Source organism: Solanum stenotomum, chromosome 6 (assembly GCF_019186545.1).
Source record: "Solanum stenotomum isolate F172 chromosome 6, ASM1918654v1, whole genome shotgun sequence".
NCBI lineage: Eukaryota > Viridiplantae > Streptophyta > Magnoliopsida > Solanales > Solanaceae > Solanum > Solanum stenotomum.
In genome coordinates, this window is record NC_064287.1 from 54,727,849 (window position 1) to 54,746,093 (window position 18,245).

General features: G+C 34.2%; 3 protein-coding genes across 7 annotated transcripts; 1 reads left to right on the top strand and 2 right to left on the bottom strand.

Annotated features, from left to right (window-relative positions):
• Positions 1 to 5,365: 5,365 nt before the first annotated feature.
• LOC125867311 (probable protein S-acyltransferase 22) lies at positions 5,366 to 11,740 on the top strand. 2 transcript variants are annotated; one of them, XM_049547755.1, is made up of 10 exons: positions 5,366 to 5,474; positions 5,925 to 6,078; positions 6,228 to 6,341; positions 7,506 to 7,910; positions 8,275 to 8,343; positions 8,466 to 8,537; positions 8,961 to 9,089; positions 9,606 to 9,686; positions 9,775 to 9,957; positions 10,818 to 11,740. In XM_049547755.1, the coding sequence occupies exons 2-10, from the start codon at positions 6,037 to 6,039 to the stop codon at positions 11,613 to 11,615; spliced, it is 1,893 nt and encodes a 630-aa protein (XP_049403712.1). In that variant the 5' UTR covers positions 5,366 to 5,474; positions 5,925 to 6,036; the 3' UTR covers positions 11,616 to 11,740. The 2 variants fall into 2 exon arrangements, with proteins under 2 accessions (XP_049403712.1, XP_049403711.1); XM_049547754.1 differs by having other exon boundaries at positions 5,452 to 6,078.
• Positions 11,741 to 12,170: 430 nt separating this feature from the next.
• On the bottom strand, positions 12,171 to 13,927 carry LOC125869339 (uncharacterized). Its single transcript, XM_049549914.1, has one exon. The coding sequence runs from the start codon at positions 13,806 to 13,808 to the stop codon at positions 12,315 to 12,317; it is 1,494 nt and encodes a 497-aa protein (XP_049405871.1). The 5' UTR covers positions 13,809 to 13,927; the 3' UTR covers positions 12,171 to 12,314.
• Positions 13,928 to 14,815: 888 nt separating this feature from the next.
• Positions 14,816 to 18,096, bottom strand: LOC125868098 (uncharacterized). 4 transcript variants are annotated; one of them, XR_007446702.1, is made up of 3 exons: positions 16,928 to 18,096; positions 15,133 to 15,348; positions 14,828 to 15,046 (listed from the first exon to the last, which is right to left on the bottom strand). XR_007446702.1 is itself a non-coding variant. In XM_049548703.1 (2 exons), exons 1-2 carry the CDS (start codon positions 15,211 to 15,213, stop codon positions 14,852 to 14,854), a joined length of 276 nt encoding a protein of 91 aa, XP_049404660.1. In that variant the 5' UTR covers positions 15,214 to 15,232; the 3' UTR covers positions 14,816 to 14,851. The 4 variants fall into 4 exon arrangements, 3 of the variants coding, with proteins under 3 accessions (XP_049404660.1, XP_049404659.1, XP_049404658.1); XM_049548703.1 differs by lacking the exon at positions 16,928 to 18,096 and having other exon boundaries at positions 14,816 to 15,046; positions 15,133 to 15,232; XM_049548702.1 differs by lacking the exon at positions 15,133 to 15,348 and having other exon boundaries at positions 14,829 to 15,046.
• Between the last annotated feature and the right edge of the window lie 149 nt (positions 18,097 to 18,245).

Below are 18,245 nucleotides of genomic sequence, written 5' to 3' on the forward strand. Positions count from 1 at the left end.
AATATGTCAAGAGAATAAATACGTAATATGCGATCATACAGTATTTTGATATCATCGTGAATTTATTAATTTTTCATTTTACATAAGATTCTTTTTTCAAATTCATTAATTTTATATTTTTCCTTTTGAGAGATACCTTGGATTCTAGAATATGGAGTTAACAGACCAACAAATGAATTGTGTCCCAATTGAAAGAAAAAAAAAATGGAGTTTTGGGGTTTGTCTATGACTTTCTCAAACCTCAAGTGGCTAAGTGCACTTTCTCAAACCTTTAGGGTCTAATGAAAATAACACAACATAATATTTGTGGGGTGAATTGGATTTATTGTGTACTTATGTACATGTATTGCAAGTTGAGCTGATAAGATTTGTGCATTATTTCATATCTTACTATATTTTAATGAAGAAAAATATTCTATTGCAAACAAAAATAGCTTAAAAAAGAAACAAAGTTGAAAAGGGGAACAGTCAGCGTCACAGTTAACAATAACACGACAAGAATTATGATGGAGCGATAATTTTTTTTTTATTTTTTATTAGAAATTTTCGAGTACAAGTGAAATTAATATATAGAGGGTATATATATATTTTATATTTACAGTCACGGGTTTCTATCAATCACGTGACGAAAAGGAACCACATATAAATCAAAGAAATTAAACAAGAAATAAATTAGTATAAAGTAGTCACGGGTCATATTCCTAAAAAATAAATATAATTATTTATTCTCAACTTTCTTGGTTTTTTGACAATTATTTCTTGTTAACTGAAGGTACAAGGAAGGAATATATAGCAGTAGTAAAATAATAGGCATAAGTATTATATATTTGCAGATATAGTACTTATTAAGCATACGAAGATATATAGTGTATTTTGCAATAATAAAGTTATTATATACATACGGATATATTTATTATGTGCATGGATATAATGTATTTCACTATTATTATGTGTGCATATATAGTAGTATATTTCATTATGTTTTGAAACAAAAAATCTTGATATATTTTGTGGTTAAACGAAATTTGCTATTCTTTTTAATAAATCAAGGCACACATAATACTATTTATGTTCATATTTCAAATTCGATATCTTCAACTAAAGTTAAAAGAAATCCATATATTAGCTAATACGATCCTTGTTGGTATTAATTAGTACTATATAATATAAGTAGTGAATAGATAAAAGTTAAATTTATGGAAAAAAGTAGAGTAAAAAATTGTCTTTGCTTTGCTTGTCGTCAAAGATTTTGGGGAGGTGCTTCAATCATCATATTGTATTCTCTTTTTTGATTTATTATATTTCCATTTACATTCATTACGTACCTTATTGTAGTAATTAATTATTATACTTTTTAAAGTATAAAAATACACTTCTTTTGTTTCAATGCATTTAGTAGATCCGTGTGACTAAAAACAATTTGGCTTAATGTACTTTCATTCCATTTTTGGGGTTAATTATAAGTTATTTGGTCGATTTCACGCTTCAAAAATTATATTATTGTAGATAAATATCTTTTAAATTAGAATGATTTTTGCTTATTTTTAATTTCGTATTTCTTTTTAGGGAAAAAGGACAGATATACCCCCAAACTATCGTAAATGATAGGGTAGCTGCATACCATTTACGATAGTTCGGAGGTATATTTGTCCTTTTTCCTTTTTTTTTTTTATATTATGGTTGAACTCAAAAATTGGTAGGGGAAGTTTAAGTTTTGTTTTATTATAAATATCATTTCATTTATGCGCCGAATTGAAAGTAAAAGATTTTAAACAAAATGGTCACACTTTTTAATATGGTATCAGTAGGCCCTCAAGTAACTAGACAATTGTGGAGGGGGGGGGGGGGGCATACCCTTGGTCCAGAATGTGCATGCATCAAATCAGACAGTAAAATCGGGGATAAAGAATTTCTAGATTCGAACAGGAGGGGGCGAATGTAATGTCCCAAATCAAAGAATCAATGGAATCCTGAGCTTCTTATAAGGCTTGAATTATCTTCCTTCAAGCTAGTTTTTAGGGTATGAATAAGGTTGAGAGTTTAATGTAACATGCTATCAAACACTGCCATTCAATAAAAATGAATTTCTACATGCTTAACCTATAAAGAAAGAATCAGATCCGCTAGTAAAAAACGCGTCTGAATTATATTCAAACACCAAATGCCGATTATGATTAGTTTAGGAAATGAATCATATCAATACTGATTATACTGGTGAATAAATAATTAATTAATCTATGTTTACTGTTGTATTTGATATTACTTAGCTAACATAACTAAATTAAGATTATTAGGTCAAAACAACATATCATTTCTTTTGATATTGATAGTTCAAGAGAAGGTTTGGTACCCAATTAGGATTTGGTCATATCGCAGACATAATTTTATAAAATTAAATTAAATTGAAAGAGAAAAAAACAAAGATAAAAGACAATATTAATAGAGTAAATTACAAATGTGGTGTTATAATTGTTACAATTAATAAGCAGCATGGTCAAATACGGAGCTAGGTGGAGTTCGTGGGTTCGAATGAACCCATTAGCTTTTCCGTATATCTTGTATTTATATTAGAAAATTAAATAAATATATATGTAAATTAACTTGTGAACCCCTTAACAAAATTGATTGACAACTCAGTGATAAGAAAAGAGCGATGAAAATGTCTTTCACCCTAGTGTTGTAGGTTCAAACCCCACTATCAATCTTCTGTCCTAAAATTTAGAATCCCAAATTCCTAATCCTCGTTCCGTCTTTGAGCATGTTCCCCTTAAACTAACTACCACAATAACAATAATAACAAATTTAGTGTAATTCTACGAATGATCCGGATCTGATGAGGACAATATATACGCAACTATATTTTATCTTATAAAAATAAAAAAAATTATTTTCAATAGAATCTCGATATATTATATGTTATATTTTTAAGTAAAAAAGAACACAAAAACTTGAGAGGTCTTGACTTTGGGGTAATTAATTGATTAATTTAAAAAAAACTCATCAAGCACAATGAAACTGACAAGAAGCTGCCAAAAAGAACAGGTCGTATAGAAAAACTATCTCTGAACCCTTTTTTTTTCCTTTTAGTTTTTGTCAACTCTCCTACTTCACTTTTATGGATTTTGTATTTGTATTTTTTTCTTATTTAATATTCAATATTTGAATTTGTGTCCATAAGATCTTATTAAATTAATTTTATTAATTAATTATATTTTAAAATTTTAAATTTGATCGACTATTTCTTTTCGTTTATTTTACCTGGTCTAGTTTGAGTCTATTGCTCACTAGACTCAACACTCGAACTAAGTTAAGTTTAACTTATTCTAAATTTACTTTTTTACATTGAAAAAATGAACAAATTAATTTGAGAGTAGACAAACAAATAATGCCAAACAAACGGGAATGGTGAGCAAATAATAGAGTATCTTTTGAAGTATTCAATTATTTATTTACCATCGTATATTACATTATTTTCATTACATATTTTTTTTTATATTTTTTCAAAAAATATATAATAAATAGAGATAACTTAATAAATGACTAGTAAAATGATATTAGTGTGAAAATAACTTGTAAAATGATACTTATTTTGAGACAGTGAATTACTATTAAGATAGAATCACCACATTAAATTGCAATAAATTATAGTTTAAGCTTTTCAATTGAAAAAATTATATAGGTTTGTCAATTTCTTTAGGTAGACCATATTAGTTACATAGGCCAAATTGATATGATTTTCTTTTTTCTTAAAACTCATAGCAATTATATAACTAACACATGGCTAAGCCACTAACTAGATTCTAATTAGTTAATTATGTTATAGTCTTTTAGGCTTAATTAACTACTCCTTTTAATTATAAGTATATTATTTAAATGATAGGTCCAACATTTTATTATTTCATCAGTAATATTCCAAGTGCTTCCAAATACTAGCATGCAATAAAATCATGCCTTTTCAGGTTGTGCAACAATTTAGGAGCTTAAAAAGCAACACATACATACTCAAAAGAGCAAAAAATATATATTTAATGTATTGCTGGTTGTGATGAGATGATTGAGATTCGTTCACTTTTAGTTAACGATATGAAGTTTGAACTATTAAGAGTATAAAAAATCATGTTAAAAGTGTCGTCCTTAAAAATGATTCTTCCAATACACAAATCCAAATTTAATCGAGTCTCAATATATAAATCGCACATCAAGTGATAAGTAAAAATAAAAAGCACCTAATGTATTAATATTTGTTGGGTATTCTGTTTTATTTAACTATCGCTTTAACTCAAAAACTGTCTTAAAATAACTATCGCTTTTAACTTTTTTTTTCATTTTCCAAATTATTACTTTTTGTTTGACTGGAGATAAAAATTTAAAATATAAACAATTTTTTTGAACTTTCTAATTTCAAATTATATATATAATACTCCATAAAATATTCCTTGAATCTTTATCATTTTAAAAATATCATGTCAACACTATAAGAGAATATACTAAGAGAAAAAATAAGAATATTAAAATTAAGAACTTTTACTATAAATATAAGAAGATGCCATTTCTAAAAATCGATTATAAAGGTAGTAAATGAGATAAAGGTGGAATATATTTGTAGTAAAAAACAAAAAATGAAACTGATTTATTTTGAATTTGAATTTGTGTTGAATAATTTACAATAAGGGGAAATATATTGACAAGTACTTTCCAATAAATGAATAAATAAATACTAGAACTGAATAGGTTCTAGGGACCATTTTGGGTAAGAAATGTGTAAATTGCAAAAAGAAGAAGAAGAAGAAGAAGATAAAAGTAGCAGAGAAATAGACAAGACTCAAAAGAGAGAGAAGAAAAAATGACAAAAGAGGTAGAAGAGGGAGTTAAAGAGTCATAAATGAGTAGGGTCATTAACCAGATGTTTCGTGTTCGAAATCTCTTGAGTACAAAATCATTTTGTTAAGAAACGTTTTATTTTCTAATGTTAATTTTTTTGATATGAATTTAAATTTAGTCGAGCTCCAATATTAATATCAAATTCTAGATAAATAACAAAAGAAAAGAGAACCATAAATAGGGAGGGGTTGTTTGGCAATTATTCTCCATGTCATTTTAGTTGTTGTGATTTTTTCCTATTTATTACTCTATCTATTTCATATTACTTGATCCATATATAAATGTTAAAACCTTAAAGGCAAAGAAAGAAATACCAATTAAAAATATATAAATTGAGATGAGAGAATATTTAAAAAAGTTACTTCTTTAAAGTTATAAATATAATTAAAAATAATTGTCAACTATAATCTTAAATTGCTAAAGTGAAAATTTAATTTAATCTAAAGCGACAGTTAAAATAAAACAGAGTGAGTTAAAAGAAAAAAATACAAGTGGATGTTGTTGGCTGTGTGTGACACATGATTGTAGCCATGGCCAAAAGGCAATGCAAGAAACAAGGGAAAAAGTGAAAGCAGGTTGTGTTGGTTGGCAAGGTAATAATAAGCTTGAAAAGCATATGCCCCTCTCTCTCCACCTATATAGATCAATCACTGTACACAGGCCTCTTCCCAAGAAGACAAAATTAACTTCAAAATAAAGAAACCCCCAAAAAAATGAGTACCCATTTTGTTACAAGGTTCAAAGCTCTTGTCTTTCTCTCTCTTCATCAACCTCATTGTGGTTATGGGGATGGATTATGATTGAGTGAACTAGACAAAAGCTTAGCTAAGTCATCAGGGCATATCCCCTTTCATTCCCCACACTCTACTGTCAGTCAACATTATGCATTTTTTCCATCTTTGAGCTCTACTTTTCTTTCTTTGTTATTTTTCCCCTCAATTTCATATCTTATGAGAGTTATTTGGTGAATGGGGTTGCTAGATTTCTTGATTTTCTGTTGTTGAATACAGTAAAAAACTGATCTTTTTTGTTTTTCTCTCGAGAAAATGTGGGGAGCTGAAAGAAATCAGAGATTCAAGATAGGAATAGAGTGAAAAATCAAATCTTTTTTCTCCCCTCTTGCATTTTTATAGGCTGCTACATTCAATCAGCACAATGAGGAAGCATGGATGGCAACTTCCCTATCATCCTCTTCAGGTTCCAACTTTTTCTCTTTTGTATGTGTGTGGGGTGGGATGGGGGGAGGGGAGTGGGGAGGAGGGAGGTCTATTCATGTGTACATTTTTAGTTGTGGTTTATCTAATTTGGGAATTCTGCAAAAACCTGTGTTTGATTTATCTTTGCAGGTGGTAGCTGTTGCTGTATTTCTGGCATTGGGATTTGCTTTCTATGTCTTCTTTGCACCTTTTGTGGGAAAGAAATTACTTCAGTATATTGTGATGGGGCTTTATACTCCTCTTGTAAGCCATCTTGAGTTCTTTTGCCTTCTCTTTTATCTTTCATATCTGCATTTTGTCAAGGCAATGAAGAACTCAGATCTATCTTTTAGCTGCCATCAGTGTTTCAGATCTTCCCTCTATGTGTTTCATTGTACTTTCTGGATTTTGTTCTTCTTTTTTCTTCTCCTGCCACTTCTGTTAAATTTCTCATGTTCTTTTGTTTTGAATGTTGGTTTGTTTCCTTTCTTTAGGTTGTTCTATCTGTAGGACTTAATACTCATAATTATGGAGTTTTTCAGTCTATTTGATACAATGTAAGCAAGTGGAGGCAAATCCAGGGTTTGAACTTAACAACTTAATAGGTTCAAGTTTCTTAGCTAGCGTTTAACCATAGATTTTGGATCAGATTTTGAAAATTTATCTTTTTCAAGTATTTGTTTGGCCATGGAATTTGATCAGATATTGAAATATTTTGAAGTTCCCAAAAACTTCATAATTTTTCCAAGTATAGTGTATGTCCTAACATAACTTCAAGTTCCAAAAATTACAACTTCAAAACTCAAATTTTCAAGTTGCAACCTCAAAATCTATGACCAAACGTTAGCTTAGTTCTTTGGAAATTAGGTTCAGAATTTGATATTTATACTACCTTTTGTTTTTTCACATATATATCTACTATTTACGCTGAAGACGAATGGTTCTATTGAACGGACTCCCAACACTCTAGGGCCACCTTTGAGAACATTTGGATAATAAACTTGATTTGGTGGAGCAGGTTGTATTCCTATCAGAAAATCTTATCTTTTTCTTTTTAATCTAGAAGTAATGAACCAAGGTGTTTTTAGTCATACTTTAGCTGTCCAAAGTAATTGAAGATTTTGAGCGCTCAGCAATTCCAGCTGAAAAATAGACTTCATAGAGAATTATTTTGTCTCTCGCGTCATCATGTAGCACAATGTTGTTTTTGAATTAAGAAGATTTCAACAATGTACTGGATTTGTAATTACTTCTTATCTTATAGAATGTCAAAAAATTACCCAAAATGAGTTTGGTGATGTCTAATTTGTCATGACTTAGATGCATATATCCACAACCTGATATGTGAATGGGTTCAAAACTTTTACTGTTGTAACATGTAAGTTTTCATTTGAAGGCGTCTGGTATATAATCCTTTGTTTTCTCCAGATAATTAGTGCATTTGGCTTGTATATCTGGTGCGCTGCTGCTGATCCTGCTGATCCAGGAGTTTTTAAATCCAAGAAGTATCTTACGAAGCTAGACCACAAAAAGCAAGTTCAACTTAAAGAATCTAAATTAGGGTGTGAGACAAATTCGTCTATTCAAGATGCTAATGCTGCATCGATTGGGGAAAATGCATCTGGGAAAAGCAATAAAGGAGATGAATCGGCTGCAGATCACAATGAAACTGAACAGAAAATTACAGATACTCGTCAAAGATCTTGTTTTTCCGGATTGTTGGCTCTACTACCTTGTGCTATTATCAGCAACTGCGCAGGCAGACATGAGGAGTCTTCTCAGCAACAGTTGAGTGAAGATGGCATGTTCTACTGCAGTTTGTGTGAAGTAGAGGTTTGCAACTTCACATCCCATCATTTCTAGTGCTTCCACTTTGAGGCATTATTATGTACTGAATTGAGACTACTTCCGCAAAAAAATCTTGTTGTAAAACAAAAATATACTCCCCTTGTTTCACTTTGTTAGTTTGGTTTCGACTTGCCATGAAGTTGATGAAAGTAAATGAGACTTGAATTTTGTGGTCTTAAATTAGAGATATGTAGAATGTACCTAAATGCCTTTCAATCCTGTGGTTTTAAACATGTCATGTCTAAAGTTAGAACTGATGTGCTTAGCTTGATATACCTGTTCTTATTTTAGTTAGATTGCTGTAATACATGTTCATACGATATAACTCAATGCTGGATGACACTTTCAGGTATTTAAATACAGCAAGCATTGCAGAGTATGCGACAAGTGCGTCGATCAGTTTGACCATCATTGCAGGGTATTTGACAACCTTTAGTAGTCTGAAAAGTGAAATATAGTATATACAGCATAGATGCGCGACTATGTCAACATTTATGTAAAAACCTCTTAATCTTATTTTTCTGTTTTTGGTTTCTGCAGTGGATAAACAACTGTATAGGGAAAAGGAACTATCGCAAGTTCTTTACTCTCATGGTTTCAGCCCTCCTGCTGGTATGATCAAGCACTCTTTGCCAGCTTTTAGTGTGCTTACACATTTCTACAGAATTCTATGTTAGATCACGAGTCCGACATGTTATTAGAATATTTCTATCTGAAGGCGTATCCGTTCCCTGAAATTTGAAATGGCATCTTCACTTATAAAACAGTCATTTCTTAACTTTATCTCTCTCCCTCAGCCTTCCTCCCGCCTCTTTCTCTTTTACTTCCTTTTGGTTATTGGTTATGCCCTTCCTGCCCGCGTCTGAACTGTCATAGAAAGAACCTCCTTTTCTGTTCCCTTCTTGTATCCCAAAGAAACTTACCCACAATCAGAGTCATCTCAGATATTTTAAACCTTTCATATTTGTGCATTTTCCATTTAATTGACTATTGACAGGTCTACTTGGTTTGTGCACTTTGGACTTGAGATTGCAGCTTATACTTCAGTGGTCAACTGGAATTCTTGTTCTTATCTGCTGCTTTGTTGAGAAGAAGAAATTTTCTGCAGAGATCACCTCCAAATTAGGAAGCAGTTTCTCCATTGTTCCCTTTGTTATCGTAGTGGTGAGTGTCCTTGCATTTCTCCCTTATGTCAGGACCCCATGTTTCTATCATGCCATTATTATAATTTCATTTTGTAAAATGGAGTCGTAAGCAGAAAAAAAAGTAACACAACTGTACATACCAATTCTAAGTTGTGTCAGAAAATGAAGTGTTGAATTATGTGACCAGTCTTATCTAAAAGTTCAAGTTGTTGGAGAGAGCATAATTTTTTATTTGCTTAATTAGGTCTTCAACACAGACCCTTCATGTGCGGGCTTGATTTTTTTTCCTTGAGCCAAATACATGGAAATTCTTTTTGGTAAGGGCTGGCGGTGGCCGGTGAGATCAAACCTAGAACCTGTGCTTACTCCAATACCATGATAAAGTGTGTGACCATCTCATCTAGAAGTTTAAGCGGTTGGAGAGAACACACTATTATTTGTTTAATTATGCCTACAACGTTACAAAACTACATGGGTTGGTTTTTGTATAATTTAATCTGTGAAATGTGTCTGAAGTTAGTTCTACATGTAACAGGCTGTCTGTACCATCTTGGCCATGATAGCAACCCTGCCACTTGCTCAACTCTTCTTCTTTCACATACTTCTCATAAAGAAGGTTAGTCTTTTGTCATCACTCATCTGGTGATCCTATCTTGTGGCTCCTTTTCTTAAACATTAGCTGACTGTGTTTGCTTGGATGACAGGGAATTAGCACCTATGACTACATCATTGCTCTCAGAGATCAAGAGCAACAAGGAGTTGCAGGTCAGCAAAGTCCTCAAATGTCTACTGTTAGCTCCCTTACTGGATTAAGCAGTGCAAGTTCCTTCAATACTTTCCATCGAGCAGCATGGTGCACACCACCTCGCCTTTTTGTTGAGGATCAGGTATGGTTCAACCAAAAATCAAATATGACAAGTTCGAGTAATTTAGTAGTACTAAACAGTTGGTTATGGTATTATCAGACCTTCATTGAGTTTGCAGTGCTAATTTATAATTATCTTTCAGTTGGTTATGGTATTAGCAGCCCTTTAGTGAGTTTGTGGAGCTAATTTTTGTAATTGTCTTTCAGTTGGCTTCTCATATTTGAATTTAGTTTCTATTTTCACATTTCTTAGCTTCAATTCCATAACTTACCAAAAGAAAAGAAATTCCATTTAGCCCAGTAATGTGGAAAATGCTTTGCCGGTTTGTGGATAGAGGCTCTTTGAAGTGGATTCCTGTAAGAAAGTATGTTTGTTCAGTATTTTGGCTCTTCTGTAGTCAAAACTATGAAGATATTTTAGCAAAATAAAACCTTGTGCTGTTGCCGTGGAGGTTTGCCAAGTTGTCCTTGTGAGCATAGTAATCCACTTTGACAGATAGCAAATCTTGAACAATTCCCTCTTAAGTTGATTCTTTGGTGTGGCTGTTACAACCATTAAGGGATTCTGTGGTTGTGATTGGTCTAAGGTAGGACTCATATGGTCTGGTTATTGTTAGAGATTGAGAATGACATAGCATTGAGAGATTAAGAGGGATTGTTTTTTTATGTCTGACACATGCAGTTTGATGTAATATTTCCAATTCAGCTTCTTTTTTTTTTCTTTCCTCGTATAAAAACCAAAGGGACTTGAGCAATTTTCCTCTACAGTAGTATCAAGTTTACTTCTTGAGCTGGACAGTGTGTGCTTTAATGCTTTTGTATAGGTGAATAGGAAAGGATTAATGTACTAACTTTCGTTTAATTTTTGGTTGTTCCCTGCAGTATGATGTAGTTCCTCCTGACACTGTATCGGTCAGTTCACTTGGCAAAAGGTCAACGGCGGAGGAACCTATCAAGAAAAAGAATCCAGCTGCTGTGAAGATTAGCCCATGGACGTTAGCACGATTAAATGCAGAGGATGTTTCAAAAGCTGCTGCTGAAGTAAGGAAGAAATCGAAAATTCTCCAGCCAGTGGTGAGAAACAAAGAACCTTACATTCTTGAAACGAATAGCAGTTTAGGAAGTAGCGGGCGTCGCATGGTGCCTAGGGTTGATAACAATAGAAGGAGAGCTAGTAAACGAGTTCGACTCCCTGCAGAGTTGCCCTTTGAAACCATGAGTAAAATTCCCAATGATATAGCTCAAAACAGTAGAAGGCCCATGATAACTGAGTCATCAAGCAGTTTAGCTCCCCTTCAGCTTGAAGCACGGAGTGATTTCCGAACAACCCGAGGACTGTCCACCTCAGGTGTTGTTGTTGCTTCTTCACCTGAGAGTAGTTTGGACTCTCCTGACATTCACCCACTCCGGGTTTCATCCTCAGGAGTTGAAGACGCTGCACGTCTTGTAGGTCATCTATCATCTGGAATGACTCTTCAGAAGGACACTCCATTGTCTAGATCGACTAGTGATGGATACGAGGCATCTGGTGGGGAGGATAGTGATCGTGTGCCTACCCGAATTGTGCAAAGGTCAACTAGGTGGAGTAGCATTCTTTTTGGCTCTGATCAACAAGATGATAGAGTCAGAAGATTGATGGTCCCGTCTTCATCAAGCCAGGCTAACATCAGGAAGCATTGAACCTCCAAACATACTTGGGAATTCTTCTGTAAGCTCTTGAAGCTACATGATCTGTTAACATTTCTTAATTTGTTGATGATGTTTGCCCAGTAGTATATACCTTCAACTTGGCCTGTTCCATTGTCCGTTGAGTTCAAATTTTTGGATTTTTGGGTGAGAGAAGTGCTGTAAATGTCTAGTGGAAAAAAAACTTTCTATTCTCTTGTCCTCAAATGCAGCATTCAATGATCACTTCTTGCTGCCATCACTTAGATGTGAATTTCTACTTAACAAATTTTTTGGGAGTGCCTTCAATGTTCTAATGTTGGGATCTCTTGCTTGCCTTACTATTCTTGATACAATGACTACTTAAATGTTTGCCAGAGGTTAGATACTTGTCAAGGGTCAATCGTAAACAATCTCTCTAATCCATAAAGGTAGAGATAAGGTTGCGTACATTTTACCTTTTTCCAAACTCTACTCGTGGAATTATACTGGGTTTGTTGTTGTAGAGAACTCTTGGTTTGCCTACATGAAACTATATCTTAGCATACTAACAATACTGCATTACTCAAATTTCAGTAAATCATTAACTTCATATTTCAAATATTCAACAAGGATTAAAGTTCCAATTTATGGCATCCGAATCAACTCTCACTGGCAAAGTTTGCGAAAATAGTCCGTCTCCGGTGACCAGCAGAATGTGGAAGAGATGGTCAGTCACTCTGAAGAGATAGCAAACTCTTGAAAGATCCTTCCTCTGTGCTCGAAATTTCTGAACTCGTCAAAACTAGCACAACCAGGACTCAGTACAATGGCATCGCCACGTTGTGCTATACTCCTTGCCAAACTCACAGCATCCTTAAGAATTTCAGCATTCAAACAAGGAATAGTCAGACCATTAGCACAGAGTGTCTTCTGTATCATCTTTCCTGAAAATCCAAAAGTGATAACTCCCCGATGGTGTCGAAGAGGTTCAACCAGCTGCTCAAATCCATTAGAACCTTTCATCTTTACCTCCTTTGCAACACCACCAAGTAGAACCACTGACTTCAGCTCAAAACCAATCAAACCAAAATATGTTGCTTCAACATTTGTTGCCTTGCTGTCATCAACGTAAACTATTCCATCATCGTCTACATGAACAACTTGCATTCGATGAGGCAGAGTTGTCAATTTGGAAATTGTTGAACTAAAAGCTTCAGCTTTGATCTCAATATCCAACCCAAGAACTGATAATGCAGCCACTGCAGCATTGGTGTAATTGTGCTTCCCAACTGCCTTCAGCTCACTCAATTGTAATTGTGAAACACAGCCTAATGTAGGAAGCTTTAACTCAGCAATCTTCGCCTCCACATCAACGTTCACACCAGGGGAACCTCCAATCCAAGCAAGACTAACACCATCCGCGTGATCCATAACTGCTTCATCAAGATATGGATTTCCAAGTGGAAGAATACCAATTTTATTCCCTCTCATGTGAGAAAAGATACGACACTTGATTGTAGCATAGTTCTTCATCACTTGGTGTCGTTCAAGATGATCAGGAGTAAGATTTAGGATCACAGCAACCGAAGGACAAAAGTATTTCGGTGGGATTTCCAGCTGATAACTACTCACCTCCACCACAGCCACCTCTAAAGGTCTCCGGTTAGACGAATGAAAACCAGCTTCTGAGAGTGGAACTCCAAGGTTACCACCAACAAACGTCTCGAAACCCAAATGATTAAGTATCTGTCCTGCAAATGTGGTAACAGTAGACTTCCCATTAGTTCCTGTAACAGCTAAAACCTTAGTACAACTCGGAATAACTTGCGCAGCAAAATCTAACTCTGAGAGTACTTCCTTCCCCGAACATATCATTGATTGAATTCCATACTTTTCCAGTGGAATTCCAGGAGAAACGATAACTATATCCGCCTCTTTCAGAATCTTATCATCAAAATTACCAAAAAATGTCTTCAAATCAGCATTTTTCAGATCTAAGAAACTATTATTTATGTTAAATGTTGATCCTGAATTCTCATTTTGATCAATGGCTATAACTGAAGCACCTCTAGCAAGAGCAAGTTTTGTAGCAGCTGAGCCTGATTTTCCAAGGCCAATTATAGCAACTTTTTGACCCTTGAGGTCTTGTTCAGGGTAGAAGGATTGAATTTTTGTATGTGAGTTAAAGAGCTTTGAGCTCACTTTCAAGCTTGAAGCTTTAAGCATTTCGAGTCGTATTTGAGTTCAATTAGTCTGATAGATTGAAGAATTTGGACTATGGGAAGAAGATGATGGCTGTGAAATTGGGGAAAATGAAGGAGAACAGTATACAGAGTATTGTCCCCATTTTTGCTTCTTTTTTCTTAAAGTGATTTTAATTAGAAGTAATACATAAACGTACTTTTTAATTTGGTTTTAACTTTTAACCAACATTTATGCCTTCTCAACTTTGAATGTGCACAAGTACTTACTTTAATTTGTATAAAATTGAATGAATAGACATATGTGTCCTGCGTGACACAATACACATAGGGTCACTAATCCAGATAGGAACATTGTAGATCATGCATATTGACTGGCAATATTCAAGTGTTTATTTGTTCAAGTTTTAAATAGTTAAAGTGTGTATTTGTGCACTGTAAAGTTATAGGTCATAATTGTTAATTGAATATGCCCTTTAACTTAGCTTCAACTTACATCTATGTCCTCCAACTTTGAGTGTGCATAAGTAGTAGACACTTAAACTTGCATAAGATTGAACAAGTAGAGACATTCGTCATATATGGCAATTTTGTGTCCAATGTGACGTCCTACATGTATTATGACACGTAGTATGTATGTGTCTACCTATTCAATTTTATACAAATTTACGTGTCTACTTGTGCACATCCAAAGTTAGAGGGAATAAATGTTAGCTGAAGTATATTTAAAGGACATGAATATGTATTATGCTGAATCCAGAGAAGCTCTAAATTATTTAATGACAAAAATGCTCAATAACTAATTCATGTATTATGAACTTGGGATTCTCTTATTAAATAACTACTTTACAACAATACATTCATTACTATTAATCTTTGCATATATAAACAAATGAAGTAGATTTTTCAGATAATCATTTAACTCGTTAAGTCATTTTCTTTGCTAAAAAAAATTAGAAACAAGAAAAAATGTAAATTTTTTGAGATAATAACTATTAACTAAGTAATCATACGAAGAATTAACCTACAAACTACAAACAAATAGAGCCCCTAGAGAAATTAAACAAATTACACAATGGCATGATTCTTCTCATCGTCTAAGGGCAAATATACAAACTCGTCTGCAAACTTGCCTCCGATTTCCTCCAAGGTCAATTTTCCGCCATTAAAGTCGTTGCAGTACATATACAGAAGCACATTCTTCATAAGTAACTCTCTAATCCCAGAAGATGCCAGTATCCACCACATCATAGTAGCCATTACCTGTGGCGAAGTCAGAATTTTAGTTAAAGATGTTGAAGATCTATCTTTGAAAAATAATTTTTGATCTATATAGTTCGTATAATTACCATCAGAATGCTCCACCAACCAGACTTGACTAGACCATACAGCATAGTACTGGCTAAAAAGACGTTAGAACCAATCACCATAAGCCCGAAATTCAAATGTATCCGAAAAGCTACTGATCTCTTCTCTTTTACCAAATAAGCACTTGATCTCCTCAGTGTTTCGAAACCTGATTTTGATTCAACCACTGCTATCACATAAGCTAATGACCAGTTTACCTGTAGCCATAGCAGGATCGGTAACACCACAATAAACGCAAAAAATAACAAGTGATTTGAGTCGGATTTGATCCGAGAGATTGGAGAATTTGGGATAAGAGAAGCAGAACTAGTGCGAAAATAAGAGTGATCGAAATGAAAATGGTGTGAGAAATGATAAAGGTGGAGAGAAGAGGGAAAAAGGAATTTCTGATGGATTTAATAGATGAAATGAAGGTGATGGATCTATCGTGGCACGCTTGAGTAACGGAGCTGTATGTAATTGTGGCTACGGCACAAAAGAAAAACAGGGCGGGAAACAGAGCGTAGACTAGTAATACAATAACTTCGAAATTGGGAAAGAAAAGACGGGGTTGTGACGAAATCTGGATGAAAGAGAGCAAGGTGGAAACAAGGATATAAAATAAGAGAGGAAGAGATAGGTAAGAGGTAAAGGATTGTAAGGACATTGAAATGATCAGAATTAGCTTTGTATATGTGATCTAATGATATTTGAATATCGTTCCATATGCGATCAAGTTCCATCGACATTGGAGGTAGATAATGGATGACGAGCAACAATGGAAGAAGAACAAGAAGAAGATGATGAATGCTGTGAAATGGAAAAATGAAAGAAATTGTTCCAGCTAAAGCCTTTTCATTGACTATTTAGCTCAAGAAGCAATCAAAAAATTATTTTTAATAGTAGGATTGAAAAATAATTCTTATCAGTTATGTTGCTCAAACACTCCAGTGGAGCCTTTTCTTTGACTAATTATGCCGCATCTAACGGAGAAAGGGCTTTGCATTAGGATACTTCAAAATTTGAACCTGAAACTTTTGGTTAAGAATAAAGAGATCTTAATCCTTCAACCACACTTGGGGTCCAGATTTATGTATTGTAGTCATTTTGATTTTCTTTTTTCAAGGGAAAGAACATAGATATATTTTGGAATTTAGTTTGACAGTTAATTGTGGAGCCCTACAAGTAAAATAAAGAAGTCTAATGCTTCTTGAAGTTAATCAAAGACTTAGATAAAGTCTAGTGCTTTTCTTTCTTCCCGTGGATGATGACTTGTGCATCTTTGACATTGAAGTAGTTTGGAGGCAACATATATTTTCCTTCCATGGAGTTTCGAAATGGTAAGTCAATAATATATCATGACTATTAAAGGTAGAGTAATCCCGTCAATTTCACCACACTCTATAACAATAAGAGGTCATTACGGAGGAATGGGTAGTAGAATATGTGAGTAGGTTCATTTTTACTTATTCATTATTTCAAAAATAGGTTTTCATATGAGTATCTTAGGGAACATTGAGTTGTATATGCCATGCACGGACTTGAAATGGTGAAAAATTATCCTTGGAGATCGGAGTAACTAAACAATTCATCACTCAAAGATTCATATCTTGGTACCAATGGTAAGAGTACTTCCAAATTCATATGCTTAAAACAATATTGGTTCTAACTCAGATTACTTAAAAAAGATTGTTTCCAAAGGATCCTTGACTTTGAGAGAGGAAAGAAACAAGCATCACACGATTAAAACATACCAAATTTTATAATACAATTTAAAGAGAAATTAAACAAACTTACACAATAGCATGATTTTTCTCATCAGCCATTGGCATAGATACATAACTCACTAGCTCCGGTGAACTTGTCTCCGATCTCCAATGGCGATTTTTCACCATTGAAGAATTCGTCTTTACAATACATGTACAAAGCCACATTCTCTAAAATATAGTGATTCATCATAAAAGATCCTGCCACAGCCACCACTATAGCCACCAAGCTACCATGGGCAACACCCGCCATGACTGAAACAATGGAATGAGTAACCACCAACAGTCCCATCAAAGGCATGCCATACAGCATCGCGTACGAAGCTATCCATCTCTTCCCCTTTAACAAATCCGCACTTCTCCTCAGTGCTTCGAAACCTGACTTAGATTCAAGCACTGCTATCACATAAGCTAATAACCAATTCACCTGTAGCCAAACCAGAATCGGTACAAGCACTATCAACGAGAAAAAACACAGATATAAAAAGTGATTCAGGTCGTATTTGAGTTCAATTAATCCGATAGATCGAAGAGTTTGGACTAGAAAAACAACGACTAGGACGAAAATCAGAGCAATTGAAATGAGAATGGTATTAGTAAGGATAAAAGTGGAGAGAAGAGGAAAGAAGGAATTTCTAATAGATTTAACAGAGCAAAGAAGGCTGATCGGTTTATCGCACAATGCTTGAGCAGCGCTGTGTGTAATTGTGGCTACGGCACAGAGGTAAAAGAGGGACAGACAGAGAGTGTATAGTATGGGTATGACAATTTCGAAACTGGAACGGGGAAGGTAATGGGAGTCAAGTTGGTGGAAATTATAGTCGGGATGAAAGAGAGCGAGGTGGAAAGAAGGATATATGATGAGAGTGAAAATGATAGGTAAGAGGAAGAGAATTGAAAGTCCATGGAAATGTAGAGAGTGAGACTTCATTATGCAGTGGATTGATTTCAGGATCTCTACCCGTGGCCCGTGGGCGACGATTTTTGGTAGGAGTAGACATCGGAGGTAAATGAGAAGAAGAAGAAGACGACAACTAGAGGTGCAGAAGCTGCTACAATTGCTTCAGCAGGAGCTGCTGCCCAAGGTGTGTGTGAAAAATGAAGGAAAACAGTACACAGATATTATTTGCTTTTGGCTTATCCTGCAACTCATGTGGTTCCTAGCATTTCTCTCTCTTTTTTTTTTTTTTTTTTTTAATTGTAAGTTAATGACTAAATGAGGCAGCTCTTGACTACACAACTAACCTCTATCCTAATCCGTGTCCTTCATAATCTATTATCTAGAATCGATAGTCTAGAGTTGTGACATGTCCTTTTTAATTATCTTTCCTCGATGCTTCTTCACTATA

What these genes read in the sequence shown, in the direction of transcription:
- LOC125867311 (XM_049547755.1), top strand. Translation starts at nt 6,037, where the DNA reads ATGAGGAAGCATGGATGGCAACTTCCCTATCATCCTCTTCAG. An exon ending in AGTTTGACCATCATTGCAGG is followed by an intron (nt 8,344 to 8,465) that starts GTATTTGACAAC and finishes TGGTTTCTGCAG; the next exon opens with TGGATAAACAACTGTATAGG. An exon ending in ACATACTTCTCATAAAGAAG is followed by an intron (nt 9,687 to 9,774) that starts GTTAGTCTTTTG and finishes CTTGGATGACAG; the next exon opens with GGAATTAGCACCTATGACTA.
- LOC125868098 (XM_049548702.1), bottom strand. Translation starts at nt 17,827, where the DNA reads ATGAAGTCTCACTCTCTACATTTCCATGGACTTTCAATTCTCTTCCTC.
- LOC125869339 (XM_049549914.1), bottom strand. Translation starts at nt 13,808, where the DNA reads ATGCTTAAAGCTTCAAGCTTGAAAGTGAGCTCAAAGCTCTTTAACTCA.